General features: G+C 45.7%; 1 protein-coding gene across 3 annotated transcripts in view; it reads left to right on the top strand.

The window, feature by feature from the left end:
• TUSC3 (tumor suppressor candidate 3) overlaps positions 1–22,274 on the top strand; it is a 75,468-nt gene extending 53,194 nt beyond the window's left edge. For 2 of the 3 annotated variants that reach the window (XM_003772812.4, XM_023505662.2), the window contains exons 7-10: positions 2,199–2,262; positions 8,131–8,205; positions 10,355–10,445; positions 21,823–22,274. In XM_003772812.4, coding sequence (XP_003772860.2) covers positions 2,199–2,262; positions 8,131–8,205; positions 10,355–10,445; positions 21,823–21,838 — 246 coding nt within the window. In that variant the 3' untranslated portion in view covers positions 21,839–22,274. Of the gene's footprint in view, positions 1–2,198; positions 2,263–8,130; positions 8,206–10,354; positions 10,446–15,153; positions 15,180–21,822 lie in introns of all 3 variants that reach the window. The other variant, XM_031943146.1, reaches the window with a different exon arrangement.
• The last annotated feature ends 4,438 nt before the right edge of the window (positions 22,275–26,712 follow it).

Below are 26,712 nucleotides of genomic sequence, written 5' to 3'. Positions count from 1 at the left end.
AGTTGAGTAATGGTGACTCTGTTAAACATCTATCTTAACTTTCAAAAGAAATGTTATAAACTGTTGAGTTGTTTCTAAAGTCCCATCTTTTTTTTTCTTTTTCTACCTTTTAAAAGTATTGTGCATTCCAAAGATCAGGCGTTAGGAACAGAAAGTACACATTCCCTTTCCTAGGCCTGTATGCAAAGCCCTGATCCAGCTGCTAAATATATTAAAACAGAAATGGAAACCAAGTCTCTCCCTCAAGGCGCTTATATTCTGTGTGAATTACAACAATGAATAAGTCCCGAGATACCTTGCAGAAGACAGAGAACTGAGAGCCAGGAGGATCAGGGAAGTTTTTCTCATGAGTTGTCAGCTGAGCTGTGTAAAGGAAGTCAGGGACTTCAGAAGACGGAGCTGAGAAGTTAGTGAATTCTAGGAGCAAGGAATAGATACAGATCTTGGCTGGGCTATATGTTTAGCAACTGGATTTGAGCTCACTACTGGGCTAGTGAGAAGTCCAGTTACTTCCTCTCTCTTACTGCCCCAGACCTTGAAGGGAGGCCTTTCCCAGGGCCTCCCCTCTCCTGAGCAAGCTCTCAGCTCTGCCCTTGATGGAAAAGGGTTTTCCTTTCAAACAGGCTGTGGGAAAAGACATTGGGAAAGAGGAATTACCCAAGATAGCTGCCTCCTCAATCCCAGCTCCTGGATCTCTCCCAGCCTTTTTCCCTTTACCCCAAAGGTTTCTGTTCTCATTTGCTTAGGAACAAATGTGGACCCCCTTTTATAAACTAGGAGCCCATGATTCTTTCTTTCTTTGGTTCATCTTGGAGCCACCATGTCAGGAAGGTTCACAACACTTACCTGAGTGCTTATGCAGGGTACACACAGATCAGCACTTCAGGACTTAACTGATTCATTCTCCAGAATCCAGGCCCTTTGGTGGCACTTGGGAGGAGAAAACCAGCTCTTTAAAAACAGGGGAGAGCAAGCAAGGGGAGCAGAGGCTAAGATGGGGAAGAAGAGACCCTAGCTCTGTTCTCAGCAGCATATGTGACTGTGATGGGGCCCATTGGCCTTTCCCAGTTACTCCCTCAGCTTTCTATTTGTCTTTTGCTGGGGGGGGGGGGGGGGGATTATCATGGACAGTAGCCACGGCATCCTGCTTGGCATTTCCCCTTTTCTTCCCAGGTCCATGTACCTCTCCGGCCTGTGTCCCCTCCCTCACCCTTTGGAATGGGAAGAGGACTTTATCTGTCATGGGGGTCCTAGTGGGTCCACACTCAGTCCTCAGCAGATCTTGTTTTGTGTCCTTGGTATAATATAAAATAGTAATTTGAAGTCTGGAAAAGAAGTGGCCATCTAGCAAAGACAAGATACGAAAAGGTATCAGCTGGGCCCTATTCCCCTGAGAAACGGGGTCCAAGGAATGGGGAGGAGACAGTGTGGGATGTGGAAAGAGCACCAGTTGGCTCCTGTGTCAGAGGACCCCACCATTTCCTGTAACCTTTGTGATTTGGCCTATTTCCCCCTTTGTAAAGTAGTGGAGTTAATCTAGATGCCCTTTGATGAGTCCCACTTTGTGAGCCTTGAAGTCCTTGATGAATAAAAATGTGCACCATTCAGGAAAGCGGGAGGAACATCTCTGAGTGCCTATAAGTGGGCCTGGAGGGCATTTGGAGAAGCCCAAGGCCCCAGAGCCTGGGCAACATCCAGTGGGAGGTGTGAAGCCAGCCTTAGCTCCTAGTCTGCCAGTGAGGACTGAGAGTTAGACTCTCGTTCCAGCTCCAAGCCAAGGTAGGAAAATGTGCCATGCATGGGCCTCTGCTCCCACATCCAGGAATGCAGGAAGGGTGGAACCTGGCCTTGGCCCAGCCATAAGGCCTTTCTGCTCATGGTAAAAAGAGTAACACTAATTAGGTAAATGTGATTCAGAAATAGTTGGCCATTGTGGCATAATATGTCAAATCATCGATCCCTGGGAAATAGCAATGGAGTAAGGCCGTCTCTTGGGTGAAAGGAAGTGAGCTTGGTTCTCCCCAGGATGTTTGCTGGAGAAGCTCAAGTGTTGTAATGTTCCTGTTAATTCTCAGAGATTAGGAATCCCACCCTCTTGGGACTAAGAGCAAGCAGCCTTCTCTGGCAATTCACTGTCCAAGGTGTCTATGTGGCTAGGAGTTTTCCCCTGCTCTAACCCTCTGTCCTCTCCTTTTCAGAGTTACATCCATGGGAGCAGCCAGGCTCAGTTTGTGGCTGAATCACATATCATTCTACTGCTGAGTATCCTTTAAATTACGGATGGGGGAGGAGAGACAGACCAAAGCAAGGAGCCTGACTGGGAGGGAGATCCCTCAGTTGGCCTTGCAGCCAGGAGCCCTGAATTGGCAGCTTGGAATCCAGCTGACCCAACCTCAGGCAAAGCCGTCCAGTCTGCTCATTGGTGAGTGAGGGAAAATGACTACCTTCCAGCTCCTCCCTGCCCTCCTGCCCACTGAGAGTCCCCTGGGCTAAGGCTGGTAATTTATTGCCCCTACCTTAGACACACACGACGCCTTCCAAGCACTCTGTGTCAGAGTGCCCATCCTCTTGTTAGGTGTGATCCTGGCATCTGTCTCTTTTCTGGTTTCTTCTTTTTGGGGACCTGGTCACTTCACTCTGCCTTCATCAAGGGTGGCTTTCCAGAGTCCCCTCTTCTCTGATTTTAAAAGTGTTATTCCTCCTTAGACTAGGCTGCTAAGGAAATGCAGTGTAGTAACAGATGGGAGAGTTGTTTAGGCAGGAACAAAGGCAATGGGCATTTATATACAGCCAGGCACTGTCATAAGCACTCTATAAACACTGTATTGTTTGATCCTCAGAACAACCCTGTTATGTGTTTGCTAATATTGCCCTCACTTTACAATTGAGGAAACTGAGTCAGGCAGGCAGATGACTTGCCCAGGACCACAACTGATCAGTGTATGATGATAGATTATTCTCAGAAAAAATGTTTTTTCTTTAATGTGCTCCTCCTATGGATAGACGTACTATTATAAGTTAATATGCAAGTTGAATTTTTTTTTCCACTTTCAGTCTCCCCATAATGGTCTAGTATTGTTTTAACATTTAATTTCATTTATCTTTAAATTGATAAAACCTTTTCCCTCTTGTCTGAGAATGTAACCTCTTAACTGGTATAGTTGAGAATGGTGCTGTGTGTAATGTTGACATATTTGTTACCAGTTCAGGAGAATGTTCACAGCTTCTCGATATTGTATATAGTTTATGCAAATAAGAGCAACTTTTTTGTGTGTGTGTAACTCAAATTTGTGTAATTCAGTTTTTATTTATACAGTAGGGAAGTGATTGATATGTTAGAAGTGAAACTATGAAATGACATCCAAAGATTTGAAAACTTTGGAGTGAAATTATTGGAATATTTAGAGCTGCCCATGAACTACAGTTGATTAGACTGATGTGGGAACACTAACTACATTTCTGTCCTAATGTTAATGATTACTTTTGAATCAAATGAGTTCAACTAACACTTTATTTTTTACTTAGAAAAGAAGAAATGATGAAATGAAATTGAGTTTTGCCAGTTTCCTAACCGAGGTAAGAAGAGAGAGAGAGAGAGACTGGCTTTTAAAGCTCTAAGAGGTCATGGTGCTTTGTTCCAAAGGATTTGTTATTTAACAAATTTATTTAACAAATATTCTAGCTTCTGAGGGAATTAAGCATTGGAAGAAGGACCATAAGAAGGATTATGAGTTGTTTAAGAAGAAGGAATCACAAGGGAAAGTGATCAGTCTTTAGAAGTTTGAAATTGTGAAGAAGCTAGATAGATTTTAGGGAGGAACTTTAGGAGGGTGGAAGAAAAAACCTGAAGATTGGCTTTTTCTAAAGGAGATGATCCAAAGAAAAAAGAATGAGACTGATGTGGAGAAAGGGAAGAGAGAGACTCAATCAGAGGGACCTGAGGAGAAGAAGAACCCCAGAAAGGAAGAGAAGTTGCTAAAGGACAGGGCCGGGGAAGAAGGGGGTAGAGAGAAGAAAATGGCTTCGGAAGAAGGTGGGAACTGAAAAGAAGTGGGAGGTAACTGTCCGAATGCCAAAAAGGAGAGAGGGAGAGGGAGCTCTTTAGTCCTTCAGGTTTTTATTTCTTTAGGACATGGTCCTGTCTACTTCCTCCTTTCCATTAACCCCAACTCTAACCCCACAGTGTCCTACCCAAGTTCTTTCTGCCTCCTCTGAGGCCTCTGGGTGATGTATTGGATAGAGTGCTGGGCCTGGGGTTAGAAAGCCTTAAGTTCAAATCCTCCTTCAGACACATCCGTGAAACCTTGGACAAGTCACTTCACCTATAATGGGGCTAATATGAGCGGCTGCCTCTCAGAGTTGTTTTGAGGATCATTTGAGCCCTTGGCATGGTGACCAGCCCATAATAGAGACTTAATAAATGCTTTTTTTCCTTTTCTACTGTGCCCTCTGAAACTCTTACTCCCTACTTAACAAACTTCTTCTCTTTCTTATTCCATAATTAATAAAACTTCCTTTTAAGTTTCTTCCCTCTTCTGGCTCTAGCTAAGAACTGGCTCCCCCTTGTGGCATCCCTGACTGCCCGATCCAGCCCTGGACTTAATACCTCTGACTGATTGGTCAGGTTGGGGGTTAGGATACGGCTCCCTTCAGCACATCACTCAGAAGCCTGACCTTGAAGTACACTGCAGCCCAGTTGTCTCTCACCCCCTGTCCTGATGACTGTTGTCTGCTGACCCTTGGGTTATTCTGTGCCCTTTCTCAACATGTTCTGTGCCTGGACCTTGTTCTTGTCACCACCTTCCCCCTGTAGATGGGAAGTTGCTCAGGAGCAGACTCTCATCTTTGTAACCCCTTTGCCTGGCACAGAGCAGGTATCTCAGAAAGACGTTCTTTTTTTTCCCCGAGGCAGTTGGGATTAAGTGACTTGCCCAGGGTCACACAGCCAGAAAGTGTTAAGTGTTTGAGGCCAGATTTGAACTCGGGGCCTCCTGACTTCAGGGCTGGTGCTCAAACTACTGCACTACCCAACTGCCCCTTCAGAAAGACTTTCTGAGTGTCGTGTCTGAGTTAGAGCGCCCCACCCTCTTTCCCTCAGTACCCTGCTGATTGCTGAATCAGAACCAGCACGTGGACACCCATGGGTCCTATTCCTTCTTGGAAAGATGCCAGGGAGGTGACCTCACACAGGGTCTTCCAGGCCCAGACACCCAGTGGAACTCCCAGGGTGTGGTGAAGAGGCAGCAAGAATGCCAGTTACAGGCCTTTTCTGGGCTGTTTGTTCCAAGACCAGGAAGGTGGGTACCTTCTCCTGTGGCTGTCTCTGGTTCCCCCAGTCCTCCATCTCTGTGAGTCAGAGCCATCTCCTGCCTAGAAGGGGGAGAAGAAAAGCAATACAAAGTGTCCTTTTCCTGCTGCCTCTTAGCTCAGTCCCACCCATCTCCATGCCTTTCCCTCTTGTGCCCTCTAGAGCCACTTCCCTGTTAGAAACCAGTTGCTCTCTCTGCCTCCTTAGCAGCCATCCTCTGTCTCTCTCTGCGGTGCCTTTTGGGCCCCTGGGGCTCCCTCCCTCCATGCCCGTGCACACTTGGCCACCACCTTCCTTCCCACCCACAGCTAGAGCCCTCTGCTGCTGCGCCCCTGCCTTGGTCATGATGCTTGCTCTCATTCTGGTCCCTTCCATTCGGTCCTCTCCCACCCCCACCCCCGGTCATTGTCCTGGACACTTCTCATCGAGGCCTGCTGGCCTGGCATCTCATACAAAAAGCTCCTGGCACAAGACTAGAGAGAGACCAATGACTCGGAGAGGTGGGAAAGACAAAGGAAGGGACCCCAGGCACAGGCACCACGAGTGCAGAGACACAAAGATGGAGAGCCTTCTGGAGGAGACAGGGCCCCTAGGCTACAGGAGAGAATCATGGGTAATAAGGACCAGTGGATTGGGAACTTCCCCAGTACCTCCATGTCTCCATTAAAGCCCCACATCCTACAGGAAGCCTTTCTTGAACCTCCACAGTGGAACCCCTTTGCCGATACCCTCCATCTGTACATACTTCTTTCCATGATTGGGCACTCTTTGAGGGCAGGGCCTGGCTCTGCCTTTCTTTGTATCCTCAGCATTTAGTACAGTCCCTGCCAGTGTCCTCTGCAGCATCAGCAGCATCCAACATCTGCTCCTTTGACCTCACCCAACCTCTGAATCAAACCTCTCCCATACTTGTAATGTGTTTTCATCCACCTCAGCTCAGAGCTCCATCATCAGTGCCCATTTGAATATTTCAGATGAAGTTTCCCGGAGACATCTTGGACTGAACACATCTTTCTCCAAAATCTCACCCATCTTCCAAACTCCTCTCTTTCTTCAGGGGCATCATCTGGGTTTGTGGCTTGACTTTACCCTCAGCTCCACCACCTGTCAGTGCCATTTCTAGTACCATGATGTCTCCCTGTCTTAGCTCTTCTCCAGGCTCTGTGCCATCATGAGTTTAGACCCACATCACCTCTCACTTGAGTGCTTCTGCGTCCTGGCTTTCCCTTCTCAGTTCTGTTCCTTACACCTTTGGCTAACTTTGTCCCGGTGCTCCCCTGCTTAGCCAACTTCAGTGGCTCATTATTACCTCTAGGCTCAAATAGAAAGCTTGGTCTTTGAAGTTCTTTATAGTGGACCCAACCTATTGGTCCTTGCTTATTACATGATTCCCCATAACAGTTACTAGGGGCCCTGTCTTCTCTTCTGAAGACTCTCCATCTCTATTTCTGTGTCTTTGCACTAGGTGGTGCTTGTGTCTGGGGTGCCCTCCTTCATCTTTCTCACCTCTCAGAATCTCTGGTTTCTCTATAGCAGGGTCCGCAAACTTTTTAAATAGGGGGCCAGTTCACTGTCCCTCAGACTGTTGGAGGGCTGGACTGTAGTAAAAACAAAAACTTTGTTTTGTGGCCTTTAAATAAAGAAACTTCATAGCCCTGGGTGAGGGGGATAATCGTCCTCAGTTGCCGCATCTGGCCCACGGGCCGTAGTTTGAGGACCCCTGCTCTATATGTTGTGTCGGGCAGCATTTTGCCCATGAAGTTTTTTCTGGATTCCCCCCAACTGCTGTTTCTGTCCCCTCGGTTCTATTTACATGTTGTATGTTCTTCCCCATTGAATCATCACCTCCTTGGGGCTGGGCAGGGATGCTGCCCAGTTCACAGAAGGTTCTGTTAATCAAGTGAGTGTGAGTCCTGAATCCCTCCCTCTCATAACATGTTCAGTCTAGTACTGTCTCCTGATGGTTTTTCTTCTGTTCTCAAACAGCCAGAAAGCAAGCTCTGGTCTGGATCCTGGCATCTGGTCCGTGGAACTCCTCGGGGCTACTCATTTGCCTCTGTAAAGCTTGAGAGGAGGCCCCAAGAACCTGACCCCTTGTCCATGCCAGGGTCTCTTTCCAGAAACAGACCCCCCAGGGAGTCTGGCCTCTGGCCTGGAGGGATTCAGAATCTCAAAGGTTTGGGGGCCAAGTCTCCAGGGAAGGGGCACCTTGCTGGTCATGTGATGAGAAGTCCCTAGCCCTTTGTTACCAGCCAGAGACCATCCTGTATTTATTTGCTTTGGCTTTGGGAATATGGCCATCTGTTTGTTGTTTTGGAGATTTCTTTTGAAGGAGAGTATCATCCTTAAGCTCCCTTTTTATGAATTCTAAGGGATGGATAATATGTACATGTACGGCAAAGAATCTTGCTGGAGGCCCAGGACATGGTTGTCTTTTAAAAATATGCTTTTAATGCCCATAGTATAGCATCGTTTTTTGTTGTTGGTTTTTTTGTTATCTCCTCTGTTACATATCCCAAAACATGGTTCTGAGGAGGAGTCTTTGGGCTTCTCCATTCACTGGATTGATGGGATCCATGACATTAGAGGCTTCAGAAGCCCTCATGTCCAGATAATCCAGGTAAGCTGATGGATCGGAAGAGAGAGAGAGAGAGAGAGAGAGAGAGAGAGAGAGTGTGTGTGTGTGTGTGTGAGTGTGTGTGTGTGAGTGTGTGTGAACATTCCAGCCTCTCATTCTGGGGCTGGCAGGGAGAGTCAGTGACATGTAGGCGTGGCTCTTCCTGGTCTCTGCTCTTCTGCTGTTTCCTTGACAACTGCCCTAGATGCTGCCATCACCATGGGGATGGTCCTTCTCAACGAAGCTGCCACCTCCAAAGGGGATGTGGGCAAGAGAAGAAGTAAGTAATCCCCTGCAGAACTGGTTGGTCCTTAGAAGCCTGGGTCGGGGTGGGGATCAAGGCTGCTTCCTCTTCAGGGTAGCTGGGGCAACAACTAGAAGCCAAAACATCTGCAGTGGAGCCTTGGCTTAGCCTTGGTTTATCCATTTGCAGAAATGAGGAATAAAAGTGTAAGTGTGGCCTAAAAGAGGCCCTGTGGGAATGCATCTTAGCTAGACTTCCTTGGGAAATCAAACCTACCCTGTCAGATTGTGTGAGGTGACACAATCAACATCAGAATGTTGGGGGACAATAATAGAAAGCCCATGGCCCTCTGAAGTAGTAATGAGTCACAATATCAAAAGTGGGCTGACAGCTCACTGGGGCATTGCAGGCAGGGCTGTGGGGAAGAATGGATCAAGAAGTATTTATTTAGTGCCTCCTGTGTGCTGGGCACTCTTCTGGGCACTGGAAACACAGAGAATGACATGGTTCCTCCTTCCCAGCAGTTCACAGTCAAGGGCTGGCCATGTTCCAATGACTGTATACACACCAGGTAGGACAGTGGACCTCAGAAGCCCGAGATTAGGAGATGCCGGGTCTCAGGAGTCCTTGGCCACAGAACATGTGGAAGGGAGTGGCTTCATGGCTGTGGTTTGAGACTCTTAAGGAAACGGGCATTTGCCATTCTTGGGGAGTTTCACAGAGACTTGAACCTGATTCCTAATAGAAGTTCACAAAAGAAATCCTCATAAAGTAGCCATTTGTTCCCGAGTCATTGATATTAGTTGTTGACAACTTCGTCTCTTAAGTCAGATGAAGACAAAGGTGACAGTCCACAGTGACAAAGAAACTGAACCATCTCCATTCTCTTCAGTGAAGTTTCTTTGTTGTTTTTGGATCTCCAGTGCCTGACACTGCGTGGCACATAGTAGGTGCTTACTAATGCTTTGGCTTACATCATTGATCATATATATGTGTCAGCACATACAATGTGTCATTACATTGTGCAGAAAGCTGAGAGACCATCCCTTATATGATTGATTGTCCTGGAAGAAAGATATTTTGACTTAGAAATCAGATTTACTGAGATTCTAACATTGTGTCCCTCTAAATTATGTAGGGTCCTTCATGAATGGTAAGAAAAAAACCTCCATCCACTCATGGCCTTCTGGGATGAGCAGCTAACGAAAACCAGTAAACCCTCAGTGGCCCTGGGACAGCGTAGAGGCAGAGAAAGGGCTGAAAGCGGGAGTTGGTTCTGTTCTGGCCAGGTGCCTCTCATCCCAGGAGGCCAGTGGCCCACTGTCACCTTTTCTTTAGAAACAGGAGCTCTTCCTATCCCAGTGCTTAATTCCTTTCATTTTTAAGGTGAAGCTAATATTATTTGTCCTACCTGACAGAACCTTTTTGGGAGGACAGAATGTATTTGCTCATAAGGTCATATAGATTTAGAGCCGAGAGGGACTTCATAAACAGCCTAGTCCTGCAACCCTGTTTAAGAGATAAAGATCTTGAGGCCAGAGAAGATTAAATGACTGTCCTTGGTCCTACAAGTCATGAACATCAACATCAGGGTTTGAAGCCAATTCATCTGATTGAAGTCCGAGTTCTAAACTTAATGTCTGCGCTTTAAAAACAATTTGATAATCGCACTTCAGTATAATTTGTTTCCTCTGTAAATCTTTGGTTTTTTTTTTTTAATTTTATTCATTGAAAAACCTTATTCTGAAAAATCCAAGCTTCACTTGGCTGACAAAGGGAGTCATGACAGAAGCATAGGTTAAGAACCCTTATTTATCTAAAGACTTTGTAAACCTCAAAGGTTTGCATAAGAGTAAATTAGTAATCCTCCCATGAAATGTTTTGTTATGAGGAGCTAATTTGGATCTTAAAATGTTGCATTCATACCATATTATATTTTCAAGCAAAATGTGGTGATTGCTCCTTTTTGTGTAGATCTATCTTGGGTCTTAAATGCTTGACAAATAAGTCAAGAGGAAATGTCTTAAATTTAAAAAAAAAAAGAAAGGAAAAAAAAAGGGGGGGGCTATTATGGGCCTGGCTGTCCTCCAGGTCACTCCACCCCTCTTCTTTCCCATTTCTTTCCCTCTCCTTCCCCCTCTTCCCCCCACACGTCCACCTGCACTTATCTTTTCTCTCTCTTCAGTTATCTGCCTGGTGGGCCTGGGCCTGGTGGTGTTCTTCTTCAGCTTTCTGCTGTCCATCTTCCGCTCCAAGTACCATGGATACCCTTACAGGTGAGCCTCATGCCCATCCGCCTTCCCTCTGCCAGGGTCCCGGCTTTGCTTTGAAGCACAGGCTCCTCCGGTGAGACATTCAGATCCGCTTGATCCAATGCCAAGCCAGCCTCATCTCGGCTCCTTCAGCAAGCGCATGTGCTGGGCGTTACAGACGGTGCACATCCCCCACCCCAACACAGCCCCCTTCCAGCAGCACCCCCACCTGCACGGTGCCCCCGGGAGAGACGTCAGGGTGGATGCGGGCACGTGCGCTCACACACACGCACTGAGAGGCACCAGCTGTCAGAAGTGTGTGTGTGCCCGCGGCTTCCACCTGTAGAGAGCTGTGGCTTGATATTTGGACAATCCATGATTTCCTCAGTTTTCCTCTAATTGCCAGTGAGGATCGCACCTCCTTTGCCTGTCGTGAGCATTTGTTGGGCCTGAAGCAGTCTCTCCCCGTGCCCAGATTTTTGGTCACAAGCCTCTCCACGGGGGAGCTTGTTTGATATTGAAAAAGCAAGGGAGAAATAGACAAGAGAGGAGACAGAGATGGGGGGGGGGGGAGGAAGGGATGGGGATAGATCGCGATCCAGATGGACAGAGAGCCTTGCTGGTGCAACAGCCGGAAGGCTGGTGGGTCTGGATTGTATGAGTTGGGGATTGAGGTATAAGAAGACTGGATGGGTATTAGGGGATAGGTTATGAAGGGCTGTAAATACCCAACTGAGCATTTTGTATTTGATTCTGGAGGCAATAGGGATTCACTAGAGTTGATTGAGTAGGGGTAGTGACAGGGTCAAACTTGGGTTTTAGAAATCACTTTCATGGATGTACGGAGAATGGACTGGAGTGCGGAGAGCACAGTAGTGCAGGTGTGAGATGATGTAGGCCTGCACCAGGCTGGGGCAGCGTCGGATAAGAGAAGGGGGTCTTGGGGACAGGCGTTACAGGTGAGATCTGCAGGGAAACAGCCCTTGCTTGGCACCTTCTTGGATATGGGGGATGAGACAGAGTGAGGGCTCTAGAATGGATCCTGCTTTGAGTGCCTTGAGATACTGGAAGGATGGTGGTGTCCCACCAGTAATAAAAGGGGCAGGATTTAAGGGAAAAGAGAATATGCTTTGTGAGGGTATTTATTGAGAGTAGACAAGTTTCAGTGAGTATATTTCAGGGTGCTGTGGAAGAAGTGAAGGAAGTGAAGTAGAAAGGCCGGGAGAGTGGGGAGGGTCAGCAGAGGCCTTGGCTACATGTGACGGCTGTGGGGGCCAAGGTACTGAGGATTCCAGGGAAATTGTGCTGAGCCAGGTCATTACATTCACCTCTGGTCCATGTCACTCCCGAGAATGGCAGAAGAAATGCACCCTTTGTATGAGGTGGAAATGTCTGGGTGCAGAGCCCTGCATGTGCCACTGCCTCCAACAAGCTTGCTGAGGTGTTTGAATGTTATCAACGTGGAAAAATATATCAAACTAAGAGATGAAACCCAAAGGTTCCAACAGGAAGCAGGTCAAGGGACTCCTTGAGTTCTAGTCTCATGAGTTTTTTGTTTGTTTTTTGTTTTGTTTTGTGGAAATGGGACAGATTTAGTTTGGGTGCTAGTCTTGATGCAAGCTAGGAGCAAAATAAAAAAGGAAAAATGTTTTCAGAGCTCAAAGTGATAGAAAACCAAATTTAAATTAAAGAGAGAAGAGAGGGAGGAGACACATGGGGGAAAAAGATATGGTGAGGGGGGAGACAAAGATCTGTACAGCAAGAGATACAGAGACAAGGCAAGGGAGAGGGGGATACAGATGGATAGAGAGAGGTATAAATACATATAAAGAGGAAGACACAGGCAGGGATGTGGGTGGAAAGGGAGAGAGGGAATACCATAGGGATCAGACAGAAGGAGACGAATGGGAAGGTGAGAGGGACTTTATATGGAGAAGAAGAGGGAGTCATACAGTGCGGGGAGCATAGGAAGAGAAAGAAAGAAACCCCCATCACTTGGATGCTCTTCGTGCCTCTTTGGGTCTTGCCTATGTGCTGTCCTTCCTGGAGCAAGGCCCCCTTGGTCATGGAGACTCCATTCTCCCTCAGATGAAGCCTGGCCTTCAAGAGGCAGATTCTCTCCTCCACAGTTCCCACTCCAGGCAGTCTCCATGTTCACCTCTCTAACATTTGTGTTCCCTCTCCTCCCATGTTTGCATCTCCACTTTACTTTCTGAGCTTCTTGCTCAGACTTGTGGCATTCTAATTCCTTTCTCTTTAAGTGGGTTTTGTCTCATTTTTGAATAGCTTTCCTCATGTTCTTTCCTCATCTACTTCAATGAAGTGGGCATTGATAAACACTTATGAGATGATGGATTCACCTTTGGGGGTGTAGCAGCAAGACTGACCGGGGCCCAGGCTTCCCAGAGCCTCTGTGCTCCTGGGTTGATATGACCTGGCTAAGTACACAGATGCTCCCTTGTGGCTACAACAGCCTGTGAAACAAATTAAAAACAATTGTGTCTGTCCCCAGTGCATCTTGAAGGCCTTTCAGGAGGCAGCCTGCCCTGAGGAGAGTGGCCACAGGTCCCAGGCGCCTGTGACAGGAGCTCCCCAGAAGGGAGAGCAGAGCATCACAGACAGGGAGCAGTCACGACACCGTTTGGGAGGCCTGGAGAGTGTATTAGCGGGAATTGTGTAAAGGAAGCCTGGAAATATGGGCTTTAAATATTTCACAGAATCTATCTTGTAAAATACTCGTCCATAGGAGGCCATCTTGAAATAGGGCAATGACATGCATAAAAAGGTGATAGTGTGGTAACTGAGTAGAGAATGATTTGGGATGACAGAGGTCGAAGGCAGGGAGGTGAGAAGGGAAGGATGGCCTGAACTGGGTCAGGGTCTGTGAGGGAGAGGCAGGATGTGATGGAGACAGTCAGCCAACCTGGCCCAGTGATTGATATCCTATGAAGGATGAGTGAGGGCCAGGAGTCCAGGCTGGCTCCAAGGTTACCAGCCTTGGTGGGATAGGGAAGATGGCGGTGCTCCAAATAGATCCCTATGGCTGAGGGGCCATGGCTAGGGGGCCGGTGGCACTGTCCGGCTTGTTTAAATGACTTGGGACTAGTCCTTTACTCCCAAGATTGATGATCTTCAGGGATCCAGGGTTACTGGGGACAAATCACACTGAAAATGGAATTTAAATGTTGTGACTCCCATAGCTGCCTCCCTGTGCTTAGCCCAGGTGCCCTTCCAAGGTCTCTGCTCCCATGCATCTTAAAGAGCCACACTGAAAGGAGGAGTTAAAGGTCTTTGGATTGAAGCTTGCAGCCTTTCCCTCTCCAAGGACGCAAGGGCTCCCATAGGGCATCAATGCTGATAGAGAGTAGGCCAAGAAAAAACTGGCCCTTAGGGTAAAGGCTACTTAGCTTTTGGCTTGTTGCTTCCTGTACATGGACAAAAAGCTAAGCAGATCCCAGATCGGGGCAAGGGGCCTTGCAGCCGCCTTATTCAGGATGGGACATTGCTTATCCCTAGGGAACATTATTTGAAGCACCACATCCTCTGGCTATAGTATATGGAATCCCAGCATCAAGGAAAGAAATTTTTTTTGGTATTTGTAAATGTGCGCATTCTCCAAACCCTTTCAGAACTGCACTAACCTCAGTGGGATCTTCTCTCTTTTTCAAATGTTTAAATTTGGGACATGAGAGATTGTGCTGTGTTCATAGCCTTTTTCTCCAAGATTCAGAAAGTCTTCATTACCTGCTTTTCTAATGCCAGGACTTTGAATCAAATAAGAAATTCCTGATATCTATGGTACTGTAGTGTGCTAGAGACTTAGAGTGGAAGAGAGCTGATGTGGGCTGGAGTTCCAGCTCCATCACTTCCTTGCCATGTGTCTGGGCTAACTGGTCCCATCACTCAAAGTCTCAGTTTTTCCCCACCAGCACTCATCCCTCTCCCAAAGATTTGCTGGACAGTTTCCCCAGATGTCCCTAAGACTCATCATGCATATGTCTCATGTCTCTCTTCAAACTGGAGCCCGTTATTTTTCACCAGTACTCATCCTCCATTAAGCTTCTCGATTCCGTTTTGGGCACCATTGTCCTGGAATCCCTGAGGAGTCATTCTTGACTGTGTCTTATACCTCCTTCCCTTGCCCAGTGAAATGCTCAGACCAGTGAGATATGCCTTCTCGGCACCTCTACATCCATTCCCCTTCTCACACTCACACAGCCTCCCGCCTATTCCAAGGCCTTATCCGATCCTCTTGCCAATATTGTTGCCGTAGTCTCCTATGGGTCTCCCTGCTTCCAATTCACCTTCCTCACAACTGCCAACATACACCCGAGTCTCACTGTCCTTCCACTGCTCAGGAAGTGCATCAGGCCTAAGATCTAGTCTCCCCTCCCAGCCTTGAGTGCCTTGGACAGTGCAGCTCTTGCCCACCATTTCCCTGCTGTTGGACGCGCTCTCCATATTCATCATGTCGACCCTCGGCTCACCAGATGTCATTTGGGGCTCGAGGTTCCCATGCCCAGAGCATGTCCCCTCCTCCCCCTGCACCTGGTGATTCTCCTGTTTACCTTCAGAGCACAGCTCAAGTGCCTGCCCCCTGCTGCTCAGCCCTCGCCTCCAAGCAGTGCTCTCTCTCTCTCACCTCCTTCCTGGGGTGTGGAGCCCCCCACCCCCTCTGGATGGTCAGCCCCTCAAAGGCAGCACCTTTCATTTTTGTCTTTTGTTTCTCCAGTGCCTAGCCCAGTGCCTGGCCCCTAGGTGAGTAGCACCTTATCACATTTATTTACTTTAATTCAGGCTGCCAAAAGGATTACCTCTAAGGTTCCTCCAGCTTTGAAAGTTTTGTGGCTTTATTCTTAAGCATGATTCCATCAGGAGGATATTGGAGGAATGGGATGGGTTTTGGTTATTTTTGCCCATTATCAGATCAGAGCAAACCCCTTGTGCCCTCCCATGTTCCAGAAGTTGGTATTCATAGAGCTTCCCAGGATGGCACTTGAAGGAACTGTGGGATGTGCTGCTCCTCCCAGAGACTGCTAATGTCATAACAAGAAGCCCCTCATGAGTATTCTGGGCAGAACCGCCCAGAGGAGCACAGACACCGTGAGGAGAACGGCGCCCAAAGGGAAATGAGCACTGAGACAGCGTGGGGGCTGGAGAACTGAGTGTGTCTAGCCCAGTTGGGTGAGGAGGCCTTCCTCATTCAAACCTCCAAGAAACCCTTATCTTTGTAGTACAGAGGGACAGGCCTTGGTTCATGTGAAGCCCTCTTTGCCTGTCCTGGAGGTGGTCTCAGGGAGGGGGCACTCCAACTCCCACTTCCACCAGAGCATGAATAAGAGGGGGGCAGAGAATTGGGAAGAAACATAGGAAGAGTTGAAGTTCTCTGTCTTGAAACTGAGCAAGCAGGTGGAAATTCTGCAGGCCATGAGAAAGCATTGGCTCTCTGAAGGAGGTGGGCCTGGACTTGAAGTATGAAAACAGAAGAAAAAGTGAAATCCATTGAGATCACACCTCTGCCTGGTCACCTGCAAATGCCTTATCGTGTTCAATACTTCAGGAGGAGAGCATGTTATCATTGGGGTTACCATGGGGTTAGAGAAGCTTGTTTGGGCCTTTTTGGCAGTGGTGATATGGGTCACGGGGATGGCTGGGCTGGGACATGCTACATCTGGGTGGTCAGATGTTTCATTCACATTTCTTTTTCTTAATTACACCCCCTAGAAGAGGGGATGGCATGTGCAATGGTGTGTCCATGTTTCTTCTTTTTTTCCTGAACTGTGAATCTATTTGGAACCCAGAATTGGAGTTTGGTTAGGGATGAACCAGGGGGTGCAAGTCGGGCCAGGTAGGCAAGGTGTTCAAAGGGAGAGAATAGTCATATTGAACCACTTAACCGGAAGGTCAAGGTTGGAAGAGAGGAAAGGGCCATCAGCCAGGGATGCTGCCATGGGACAGTTCTGAGGGTGCAGGCCTGGAGCCCCAGTGAGGATGGAGCCTGGGATGAGGTGACTGAGAGAAAAGGAGAGGAGCCGACTTAGAACGTGGGGTCAGGATGGAGAGAAGCAATTGGTCTTAGGGTTAGAGGAGACCATGGAACTAGGAGGCCAGAACATTGGAGCAGACATCAGTAGAAATGTTTGAAGTTCCCTCCCCAGGACAAGGGCAACTGAGAGTGGCAGAGTGGCCTAAGGACGATACCATCCCTGGTCCTAAATCAGCCTTGAAAGGGAAATAGATCCCCTCCCTTAGTGGAGGCCTTCAAGCAGAAGATAGAACCAGGAGCACCAAGGAGTGGTTGCAAAAGGACTAGTTGATTTTTTTCCCTGACCTCAAACCTCATTAGTGAAACCCTTTGGGGCCCTCAGATACTATGAAGTGATGGCAGTACTGGAGGAAAACCAAGAAAGATCGGGTTCTGAAAACAGGAGGGTGGAGAGTATGTGGTTGCCCAGAGGCCTAGAGAAGCAAGATAGATTCCTCCCCACTGTCCAATCCAAGAAACTCTGTGAATGGGATTGTATAGAACTAGATATAACTTTGAAAATAAATCACATTTTTTACTTGTCTTTTTACTGGGTTTGTGTGCCATTCAGGCATTTCATGCACTTTTATGAGTTACATTAGGAGATATTAGAAGCATAACTCTTGAGTCTTTGGTTACACTGTTAGAGTCTATCTATCAAAATGATTAGACAGATAAATGTGGTGGAGAAGAATCCGTCATACCCAGATAAATAGAAAAGAATGATTGTGTATCTTTAGTAAGTTTAACAAATCTAAATCAGAACATACCTTGAATTTTAAATGATTGTAAAATACAAATAAAGTCAACCTTGAGATGGAATCATTGTCCAGATGGACAGGCCCTTCCCCTGTGTAGCCTCCATCTCTCAGCCCTACCTAGAGCTCCTGAGTCTAAAAAATGTATGGACTGAAATTAAACATGTCTCTTGGAACTAAGAGTCGAGGAAGGAGAAATAAGACAAAAGTGATGAACATTTTGTGATCCAAGAGCTGGATGTTTATTTGGAGAACACGATAGGGGTTACAGGGAACTTTGTGTACCTTATCTTATTTTACCTTCATGCACCTCCAAGGAGAGTGGTATTGGGGCATTGTTCTGCCTTGGTTAAAACTGGATAATTCTTGCAAACATAACAAGGACTGGTCAGCAACAGATTTCTTTCATGGGACATTTGGTCCAAGCTGCTGGGAAAGATCCTCAAAGGCCAGACCTCTCATTTTGGGAAAGAGGAAACTACTTTTTCTTAAAATGATCAGTACCATCTATTTAAAACCATCAGCAAGTATCATGTAATGGGGACAAACTAGAACCATTCCCAATAAGATCAGGCATGAAACAGAATTGCCCACTATCACCATTACTATTCAATATTGTATTAGAAATGCTAGCTTCGGCAGTAAGGGAAAGAGGAAACTGTCCCAGGATAAATTAAGTGGCCAGGGTCATTCAGATAGGAAGTGTCAGAACTTGATTTGGTCCAGAGCTTCCCTGATTCTGAGCTAGGGACCCTTCCCATGAACACCAAGTGGTGACTTCAGGAAGCATTGACAAGGATGTAGTTGTCTTTGGCCTGGCAGTAGGACCAGTTACTACTGCAGGGTGTCGTGTGACCCGGGCTCTTGGTCGGGTGCTGGCACTCAACCTTAGATGGAGTTTACTTCCCTCTTTGGGGTACCTTCCAAGGGTCCTGTCAGTCTTATTCTGAATGAAGGCTCATAGCTGACTGTGGCTACTCCTTCAGGGAAGAAATGGCAAACAGAGAACCCGCCCCCTATTTGGAAGTAGTCGAGGAACATTAAAGGCAGTCATCCTCATTGGATGGAGATGGCGTGTCCCTCAGAGACTACAAAAACCTATTCCATTGTCTCATCGTGGAGGCCAGGCTTCCCAGAGTACAAGCCTTGAGGGAGCCTCCTAGCCTGGAAAGATCTCGGCTAGAATCCCATTATCAAGCTGCATCTGCTTTCCATGGCAGACTGAAGTTCAGCCTGGCTTGTCTCTTGGAGACTGGAGTGTTGGAGGTGAAATGGCCTGGAGGCCCTTCATTGTCACCTCCATTTCTACAGTGACCATACCAGAAGGGCAGAAAGGAGACAGGGCAGAAACCACACAGTTGTTCAGCTATGTAAGAAGCATTAACTTGGTGTTAACACTTTAAATGTGAGTTCCTATACAATAACTAACACACGGTTACTACCTGGTAGTTGGGGAAGTCCAGGACCAAAGGGAGTGGGGGCTAAATGGAAGGAAGGCAAAGATTTGGCCATGCTGGTGTGATTGGGCATCCAGGGGCATCCAGAGCCACCTCTTTCAGGTACATTGGATCAGTCTTCTCAGAAGACTCCAGCAGATAAAATGCAATGAAGGAAGATAGAGAACAGGTGTCTGAAGGTTGATAAGCTGTCTGGATGAAAACACAAACAGAAAAAGTAGTCTCGGCTGCTTTGGTGCAGAGGTGGGAATAGACAAGGACAGATAACATGTTGAGAAACTTGGTTCTGAGTCAGTAAGGAGACTGGTCCCAATGCTTTGCAGGTGACTTAGAATTCTCCTCTCTACACTGCTGAATCCTGTCTTTGAGAGGAAAAGTCAGAAGGCTCTTGGCATGGAGCCCCAAATCCCACCACTGAAACTGGCACCTATTAGATGGAACACAGGGAGCAACTCTTGGCTGATGTCAGAGGAGACCACGAGGTTGGAAAGAAGAGTGCAAAGGAGGGTGAGCAGTTAGAACATCTTCAGTCTTAAATCTTAAACAAGGGATTTGTGAGTAGAACACGAGCAGGGTTTAGGAAGTGACTCCAGGTTTAATCGGTCTGTCAGCCCTCCTGCACGGGGTATCAGAAGAGCGGACACCATCCCCTGAGCACTTCCCTCCACACTCTGCCCTCCAAGTAATCAGAAACAAGGATCAGCAGGTGGGTATGAGCCCTGCCCCCCTGTAAAAACATGAAATGAGAAACAAAGAGGAGAATATGGGCTGTCACCAGAAAATGAGGAGGAACATCTTCACAGTATCAGAAGATGGTGACAGTCCTGGGGACACACAAAAGGGGACCACCAAGGAGAACCCACCATATGGACTCCACTAGGCTTTCTTACAGCCACAAAACTCACCCTGGCCTGAAGGCCCGACACCAGACAGATCATTTGAGGGTCTCCACTAGGACCTATTGCCACTCTGGATGCCCTTTGCAGAGGAGCTGGCTTTGGGCAGCAAGCTGCTGCATGGCTTCAGGGCCTCATAGGACTAGGAGAATAATGCTTACCAGCCTTAGGTAAGCCAGAGGTCTTCAAAGGGGAGAGCAGCAGGGAGTGATCAGAGGCTCAGATTAAGTACTGAGATCCAAGAAGTGTACCTTTAAATGAAGCAGCTGGACCTGACCAGATTCTCCCTGGCGCAAGAGGAGCCAGTGTGAGGAGGATGGGGTCTTTCTGTGCCCAAAGGCAGGTAGGTGCTTATGTGGATGGTTTATCTTACAAATAAGAGAGTTACATGACAGTTGGACCAGAGTAAATGATGTTTGGTGCCAGGTAAAATATGACATCCCTACTAGGACCCACAGCAAAGCTGAGCAGCCAGTTCCCTTCCCCAAGGGATCGATTGACCCACCAAGCCCCATGATAAGGCTCTTCTTGCTTTGTGATGTTGGTATTTTTGTGTGATAAATTGAGTGATATTTAAACACCCTTGAGCCAACCTCTAGAGGGAGGTTGGGCCTGCTTACATGTGGTCATTGGCCAGTCCTCTGGCCCAAACCTCTCTAGTTTGGCAGGGAGCCTTTTATCCAGTGACCCAGGGTAACCCCCATACCTTAATAAGTCACTAGCATATGACAGTGTTGGCTTTAAGCACGTAGAATTCATTTCTTTAGGTGGGTATGATATTATTCAAGCCAGGGGATCTGCACTGGCGGGGTTTTGTGTCTGTATCTTTAGGCAGTCTGATGAAGCTAGTAAACCCTTTCTTTTTTTCTTTCAGTTTTTTTGTTTGTTTGTTTTTTATGTTTGGCTGAGGCAGTTGGGGAATTGGGGTTAAGTGACTTGCCCAGGATGGCACAGCCTAGAAGTGTTAAGTATCAGAGACCACATTCAGGTTCTTCTGAACTCAGAGCTGGTACTCTATCCACTGCACCACCTAGCTGCCCCTGGACCCTTTCTTACAATCAGGTTTAAAGACAAAATGAGAATTCAAAAGAGTTTGAGACGAAATATATTAGAATGCCAGTGCCAGATATTTTTTAAACAAAAGTGCTGGCTCCTTAGCTAAAAAACTTTTCATCAAATCCAACAATTCATCTTACAGATGAGGAAATTGAGAATAAATTATGTAAAATGATGTGCTAAGTCTTTCATTTTTAATGAATTAGTCTCTGTAAATTTAATTTTTGAACCTTTGTTTGAAAAGGGAGTATTCAAATATAGGTAGGAAATTCAATAATAGGTTGTCTCTTCTTTTTTTATGGTTTTCTTTTGTGGGATTTATCTGGATTTTGTAGTTGGGCAGAAAGCTATATACTCCAAACAGGAAAATGAATAAGCCTTCCCATAAATTTGTTTTTAGTAGTTCATAAATTCAGAAAGTGTGATTTATACATATATTCAAGCTTTGTGAGGAAATTGAAAATTCACAGATGTTACCTTCTCCTTTGATTCCTGCCAATGCAAACATAGGCTAAATGCTCCTGTCTCTGTGCTAACCCTTACTTATGACAGACCCTTAGTGTTTATTGAATTGAGTTTATGATGTTTTGTGTCTGTGTCCACATGGAGAGGCTTGGATCTATGGATGACTTCAGACAAGAAGAAGGTGCCTCAACCTGGATGCCTAAACCTTAGTATGCTATTGACCACCATGGGTCTTGAGCGTTGAGTAGTACATGTCCCAGAAGAAACAGCTATAGGCAGTGGAGAAGGAGATTTTGTGGCTCTTGAAATGCATGTTCATTCCTAGAGGCCTCCTATTCAGGGGCCTTCTCCAATGCCAGGGCCTTCTGGACACCTGTCCACCTGCCAGCCAAATCTCCCTCACCCATTTCCCATAATGACCTCTAGGCATTAGCCATGGCTACCTGATTATCTTCCTTCTGATGGCCCAACTGCTAACCTTCCATGTTTACCCTACCCTACCCTGCCAGATCAAGTAAAAGGATTTTGCCACTGGATTGAATGGCCCAGATTTAACTTTTAAATGTCATTTATTCTCTACAATTGCCTTCCATTATGTCCTAAATACTTTCATTATTAGCTATGTTTTGACATTTAAAAAAAAAGTTTAATATAGAATAAGTTTGAAAAGCCTTATTTATTCTGGGGTTTGGGGATAAGCCTGTCATTATTTGTAGCATTTAATATTTTTTCTTTCTTTTGCAGCTTTTTAATTAAATGAAATCCTGCAGGATTTGCCCAAGATGAATGTTTACCATGAAGATAAACTGTACCCGATACCAACATTATGTTCTTTAGAATTTTGGTGGTTCCATCAGTAACTGTGATAAGTTAGACTCATATGTAATTATTTGTGCATTCTGCTAGTTAAAATAATAGAGCATTTAATTTTTAGGAAGACAACGAAGGTAAACACCACTTTTACAAAGGACACATCAAATAGCTGTTGGAGGGTATTATTTATTTCTAATACATAGTACAGGATTGGAATGAAATTAACAGTTACTGAATTGTTCAGGAATTAGTCAAAAAACCCAAATGTAATCCCTGTAAGTGTTCTTGCCAATGTCCCAGACACAAACCATATGCATGAAATCTATGTCCTATGTGTATGAATTAGCTCTGTGACTGTGATAAAGTGAATGAGCTCTCGCAAACAAGTGTGTTCTTTTGGGGGGAATAAAGTTATTGGTGGAGGGATCTGAGCAGAAATGGAGCCACCACTGTGACACTCACCCCAGAAGTTAACAGGGATTTGGATTGAGCAGGAAACACAGGCCTTCCCCAGCTTCAGGATCCTTCCTTAGGGTCCAGGCTAAACCCAGTGCCTGCCCTATAGAGAGGTCCACTACAGTATGCGCGGATTTGTCTAGAGGCAGATTTAGGCTGGACTTCAGGAAGTTCTTCCTAAGCATTAGAGCTATCTGAGAGTGAAAGGGAGGCGGTGGCCTCCTACCTCAGAACTTCAAGCAGAGGCCAGGGCATGGGTTGTGCAGGGGAGTCTTGTTCAGGGCTGGCTTATAGACTGCCTTTGTGGAGTGGCTGGGAGGGCAGAGTAACCGATTCTTAACTGAGTGAGCTTTGGGAGTGGGGGGGCAGGGACTTGGGGAAACACCCCCTTGGCTGCTTTAGTAAGCTGATTTGGGGCTTATTGCTTGATTCTGATTGATTGGCTTCTGGACAAATACTTTGTTCATTTGCTACTTTGGCCAGGAGGAATGAAGCCATCCACATTCAGGCAGAGCCCAGGTGGGGTCCTGCTTAATTCATTTTGCTGAAGGAGCTATACAGAGCTATATATTTCATCCAGACTCCTACCTGAAATGTGACTTCTTTTGGTCCTAAACTCTTAGAACCTCAAAGCCTGCATGAATAGGAAGCCCTTCTACTGCACCAGAGGAAGTGGTCATCTACCTGTGAAGTGATAAGGCACCTCATCAAACAGCCATTTTCCTGTCGTTACAGTTTCTTTATATTGAGGAGTCCACCTCCCCAACCTCTCTCCATACTTCCAAGCATAGCTCCTAATTCTCCCAGTATTGTCCCTGGGGTCATTTTATGAAATAATTGCTAGTCCTCCCACTCTCTGAATTGCCCTCACAGGATGACTAGACCCTGGGATCTAGTGCTTCTGTTTTTGAGTGTGGCTCACCTAGGTGAGAGGGCCACAGGACTGGTCTCTCCCGGAGTTCCCTTATTTGTGACCATGTCATGACACATTGCTAATCATATTGGGCTTGCTGGCCTCTGCTTCTAGTCCTGCAGTCCCCCAATTGTTTATCTATTTCATAAATGTAGCCTGGGGGAGTTGAGAAGAAATGGCTATTTGTGGGGGTGGGGTGGGGGGGACACGGAGAGGGAAGGTAGCCAGCCATCCTAGGATAGACTCTTAAATCCAACAATAGGCATTGAATTGTCAGCAAAAGAAATCTCGGGAAATGAAGCAATGAAATCTTCCTCTCCACCCCCATCCATATATGAATTAATAGGTACCATTCATTTCCTTGAAGGGAGAGACACCCCTGGAAACTCATGCTCCTTGTGTAGCACATGGTTTGGACACTTCCCTGATCTCATTGCTCAGCCTTGACCACCTTTGCAGACCACCGAAGCTCCCCCCATCAGCAAAGCTGCCATCTGGGGTTTCCCAGACTAGTCAGGATGTTTTGAACAACCCTTGAAACCCTGCAATATTCTGCCACAACCACACTTGTTGCTTCCCAAATGGAACTCCCACAAAAGAGCTCAGCCTGGGTGGGGGTTTGAGAGTGGGGGGACAGACTCAGGGAGGTTAGATGGAGAAATGATGACCTTTCCCCTTTATCCCTGCTACCTCCCCACATAGGTCCACATTCTCTCTCCTCTGAGTAAAATAGTCCTGAACTATTAGCTTATGATTTTATTGGGATTATCACAGCCACCCTAGGAGATAGGTACTAGTATCCCTATTTTTCAGATAAGGAAATAGGCAGAGACTCAATCAAGAGCTATTTACTATTTGCAGTAGGATTCAAACTCATCTCTCTGCCCCTAAATCCAATAGCTTTCATCTGCTTCTAGCAGTTTCCTTGATATATATCATCCCTCCACTCCAGAGCCAAAGTGATTAGGGTTCTCTTTCTAGAGAAGACACTTCCCTAGGAGAAGACGCCTTAGCTGAAATTATGTGGCAAGAAGAGGAAACCTTCACCATTGGTTCAGGGAATCACACCCACCGACTCATAACTCACTGGACATTGCTACTGGTCTGTATCCTCCGTACAAGGCATGGGAAAATGATTCCACTATAAATACCGAGCCTAATTCTTTTACCTTAGTGATTGTGTTTGTTTCTTTACTCTTTCCTGATAGACAACATTCAGAAAGTTCGTTATTTCACATATAAACAGTTATTTATTTTTAAAAACGTTACTTATTCCTTAAAGCTTAATGTTTTTTTAATAAGACCTGAATCTAGCTAGGCCTATGACTCCATGCCTGATAGGATAAGGAGTAATTCCCTCCCTTATGTTAAGCAATTTTATCTAACTGAAATCCCCTCCTGCAAATTTAATCCCTATTAACAAGAATAAATTTGATTCTAGAAGCTGTAACCTATCTTGTATTGACTTGTTGTATCCCTTTAAAAGCTCCTAGGTAGTACTTGAGTCTGAGTCTGTCAGCTGTAAGATCAAAATAATATTTATCAAGCGCCTCCTATGTTCTAGGCACCTGCTAAAGCACTTTGACAAGCAAGGAATTGCTTGTCTCCCTGAATTACATCCCAGAATGTCTGTTGGTTCTTTGGCCCCTGAAATATCACCTTGGGATATGGAATTTTGCAATCCTGAGAAAAAGAATGAATCGGGAACTACAAAATAGACAGTGATTTGGAGAATCATATGGAAAGAATTGAAACCGTAAGGTCAATAAATGAAAATAGAAACACATGAGTGTGTAATCATGGCAAAGTCTTAAGAGGGAGATCAGGCCGGGCCATGTATAGAGATACCTTGGCCCAGGGACATAGGCCCAAAGTGCCAGCAGTATTTCCCTCAAGGATTGAGGGAAGTCCTTCCCCCAGAAAAACAACCTCCCTAAAGCTGCTCTTTGCTAGACTTCTCCCTGTGCCATCTAGTAACAAAACTAATGCTTCTTTTTCCTAAATGTTTCCTGCATTCAGTTTTTTGTCTCAAATACAGAAAAGCCAAGGATCAAATGAAGATTAAACACAATTTATAAATTAGGACAAAGACTCGGACCTCTGTCTCAATGTTGGGAATCTCTAATTGTGGGCTCCAAGCTATTGTGATTTCTTTGTATCTCTAGCATTTCACACAATGCCTGGCATATAGTAAATGACAATTAATGTTTAAATAAATGCCCACATTAATAACTTTAATAAAAATCCTTCAAAATAGAGAGGTACTATGGATGGATGGAGGATACAACTCCATAATGAATAGATGACTTATAGATCTGAAAATCATTTTATTGCCCATAAGTTAAAAAAAGTGAGATTATCAGCGTAACAATATGCTTGAGTTTAATTACTTTTCTTGGGTCATAAAAATCATGCCTTAAACCATCCGCAAGAGAAATGATAGGAAGGGCCTGAGAGAAATTAAACTATCCTCTCTAGTAAGGAAGGTGAGAAAGAGACCACATATCAAAATCATCAGCCATCTCTACTCTTCACAGCAACACCCTCTGGTGTTAATAATACTTGTATCCACCACAATTGTTGCAGGGAAAACACTGTCAACCTTAAAATAATGTTGAAACACCGATTATAACAACAGTTATCCTCAAGAATTTTGAGTAACAAAAACAAAGTTTTTCGGTTTATTCCAAAGATCTCTCTAAAGACAACAAGGTGCTCCACACTTTCATGTTGCTAATGTCTCCCACAACTTTGATAAGCCATTGAAATATATAATAAGCTCCTATCCTGTCCCACAAACCCAAGATTCCATGACACATATACTCAAAGGGGTTAAATTCTGCTGGGTAGATGAATCCCATCTTGTCTTGACTCTGCTGCCCTGAGGATGTGCATTATGATTCCATTATGGAATTCCAATGTTGAAAACCACTGGATACCCAATAAATAGCTTAGTTCTTTTTGAACTTGCGATATGTTGTCCTGGTCCACTGCAGTTCCCTTATTGAAAATCTGGTCATCTACTCCATTTGCATCTTTCCAGTCTCTTGTGCCCCTACTTTGGGTCAAGCACACACACTGCTGAGAGGATAATAGTGTACATTTATATAATCCATACTATGTGAAAGACATTGTAATTACAAATATTTCATTTGATCCTAACTACAACCCTGGAAGGTATGTGATTATACTTTACAACTGAGGAACCTGAGGCAGGGAGAAATCAAATGACTTGCCCAGGGTAACATAGCTAGTAAACATCTGAAGCTGGATTTGAAATCAGGTTTCCTGAATCCAGGCCCAATGTCCTCTCCCCTAAGCCTCCTAATGTCAGTGACTAACAGGTCTTTTAGAATTTGTTAACCCAAGATCTATAAACTTTTAAAATTGCATATTATGGTAACGATTTCTAAACAATGAGTCATTTATTTTAATATCTAAAAGCAGTCAGA

The sequence above is a fragment of the Sarcophilus harrisii genome, chromosome 6, assembly GCF_902635505.1.
Source record: "Sarcophilus harrisii chromosome 6, mSarHar1.11, whole genome shotgun sequence".
NCBI classification, from domain to species: domain Eukaryota; kingdom Metazoa; phylum Chordata; class Mammalia; order Dasyuromorphia; family Dasyuridae; genus Sarcophilus; species Sarcophilus harrisii.
Note: the sequence above shows the minus strand (reverse complement) of the source record. Positions and strands in the feature narration are given on the sequence as shown.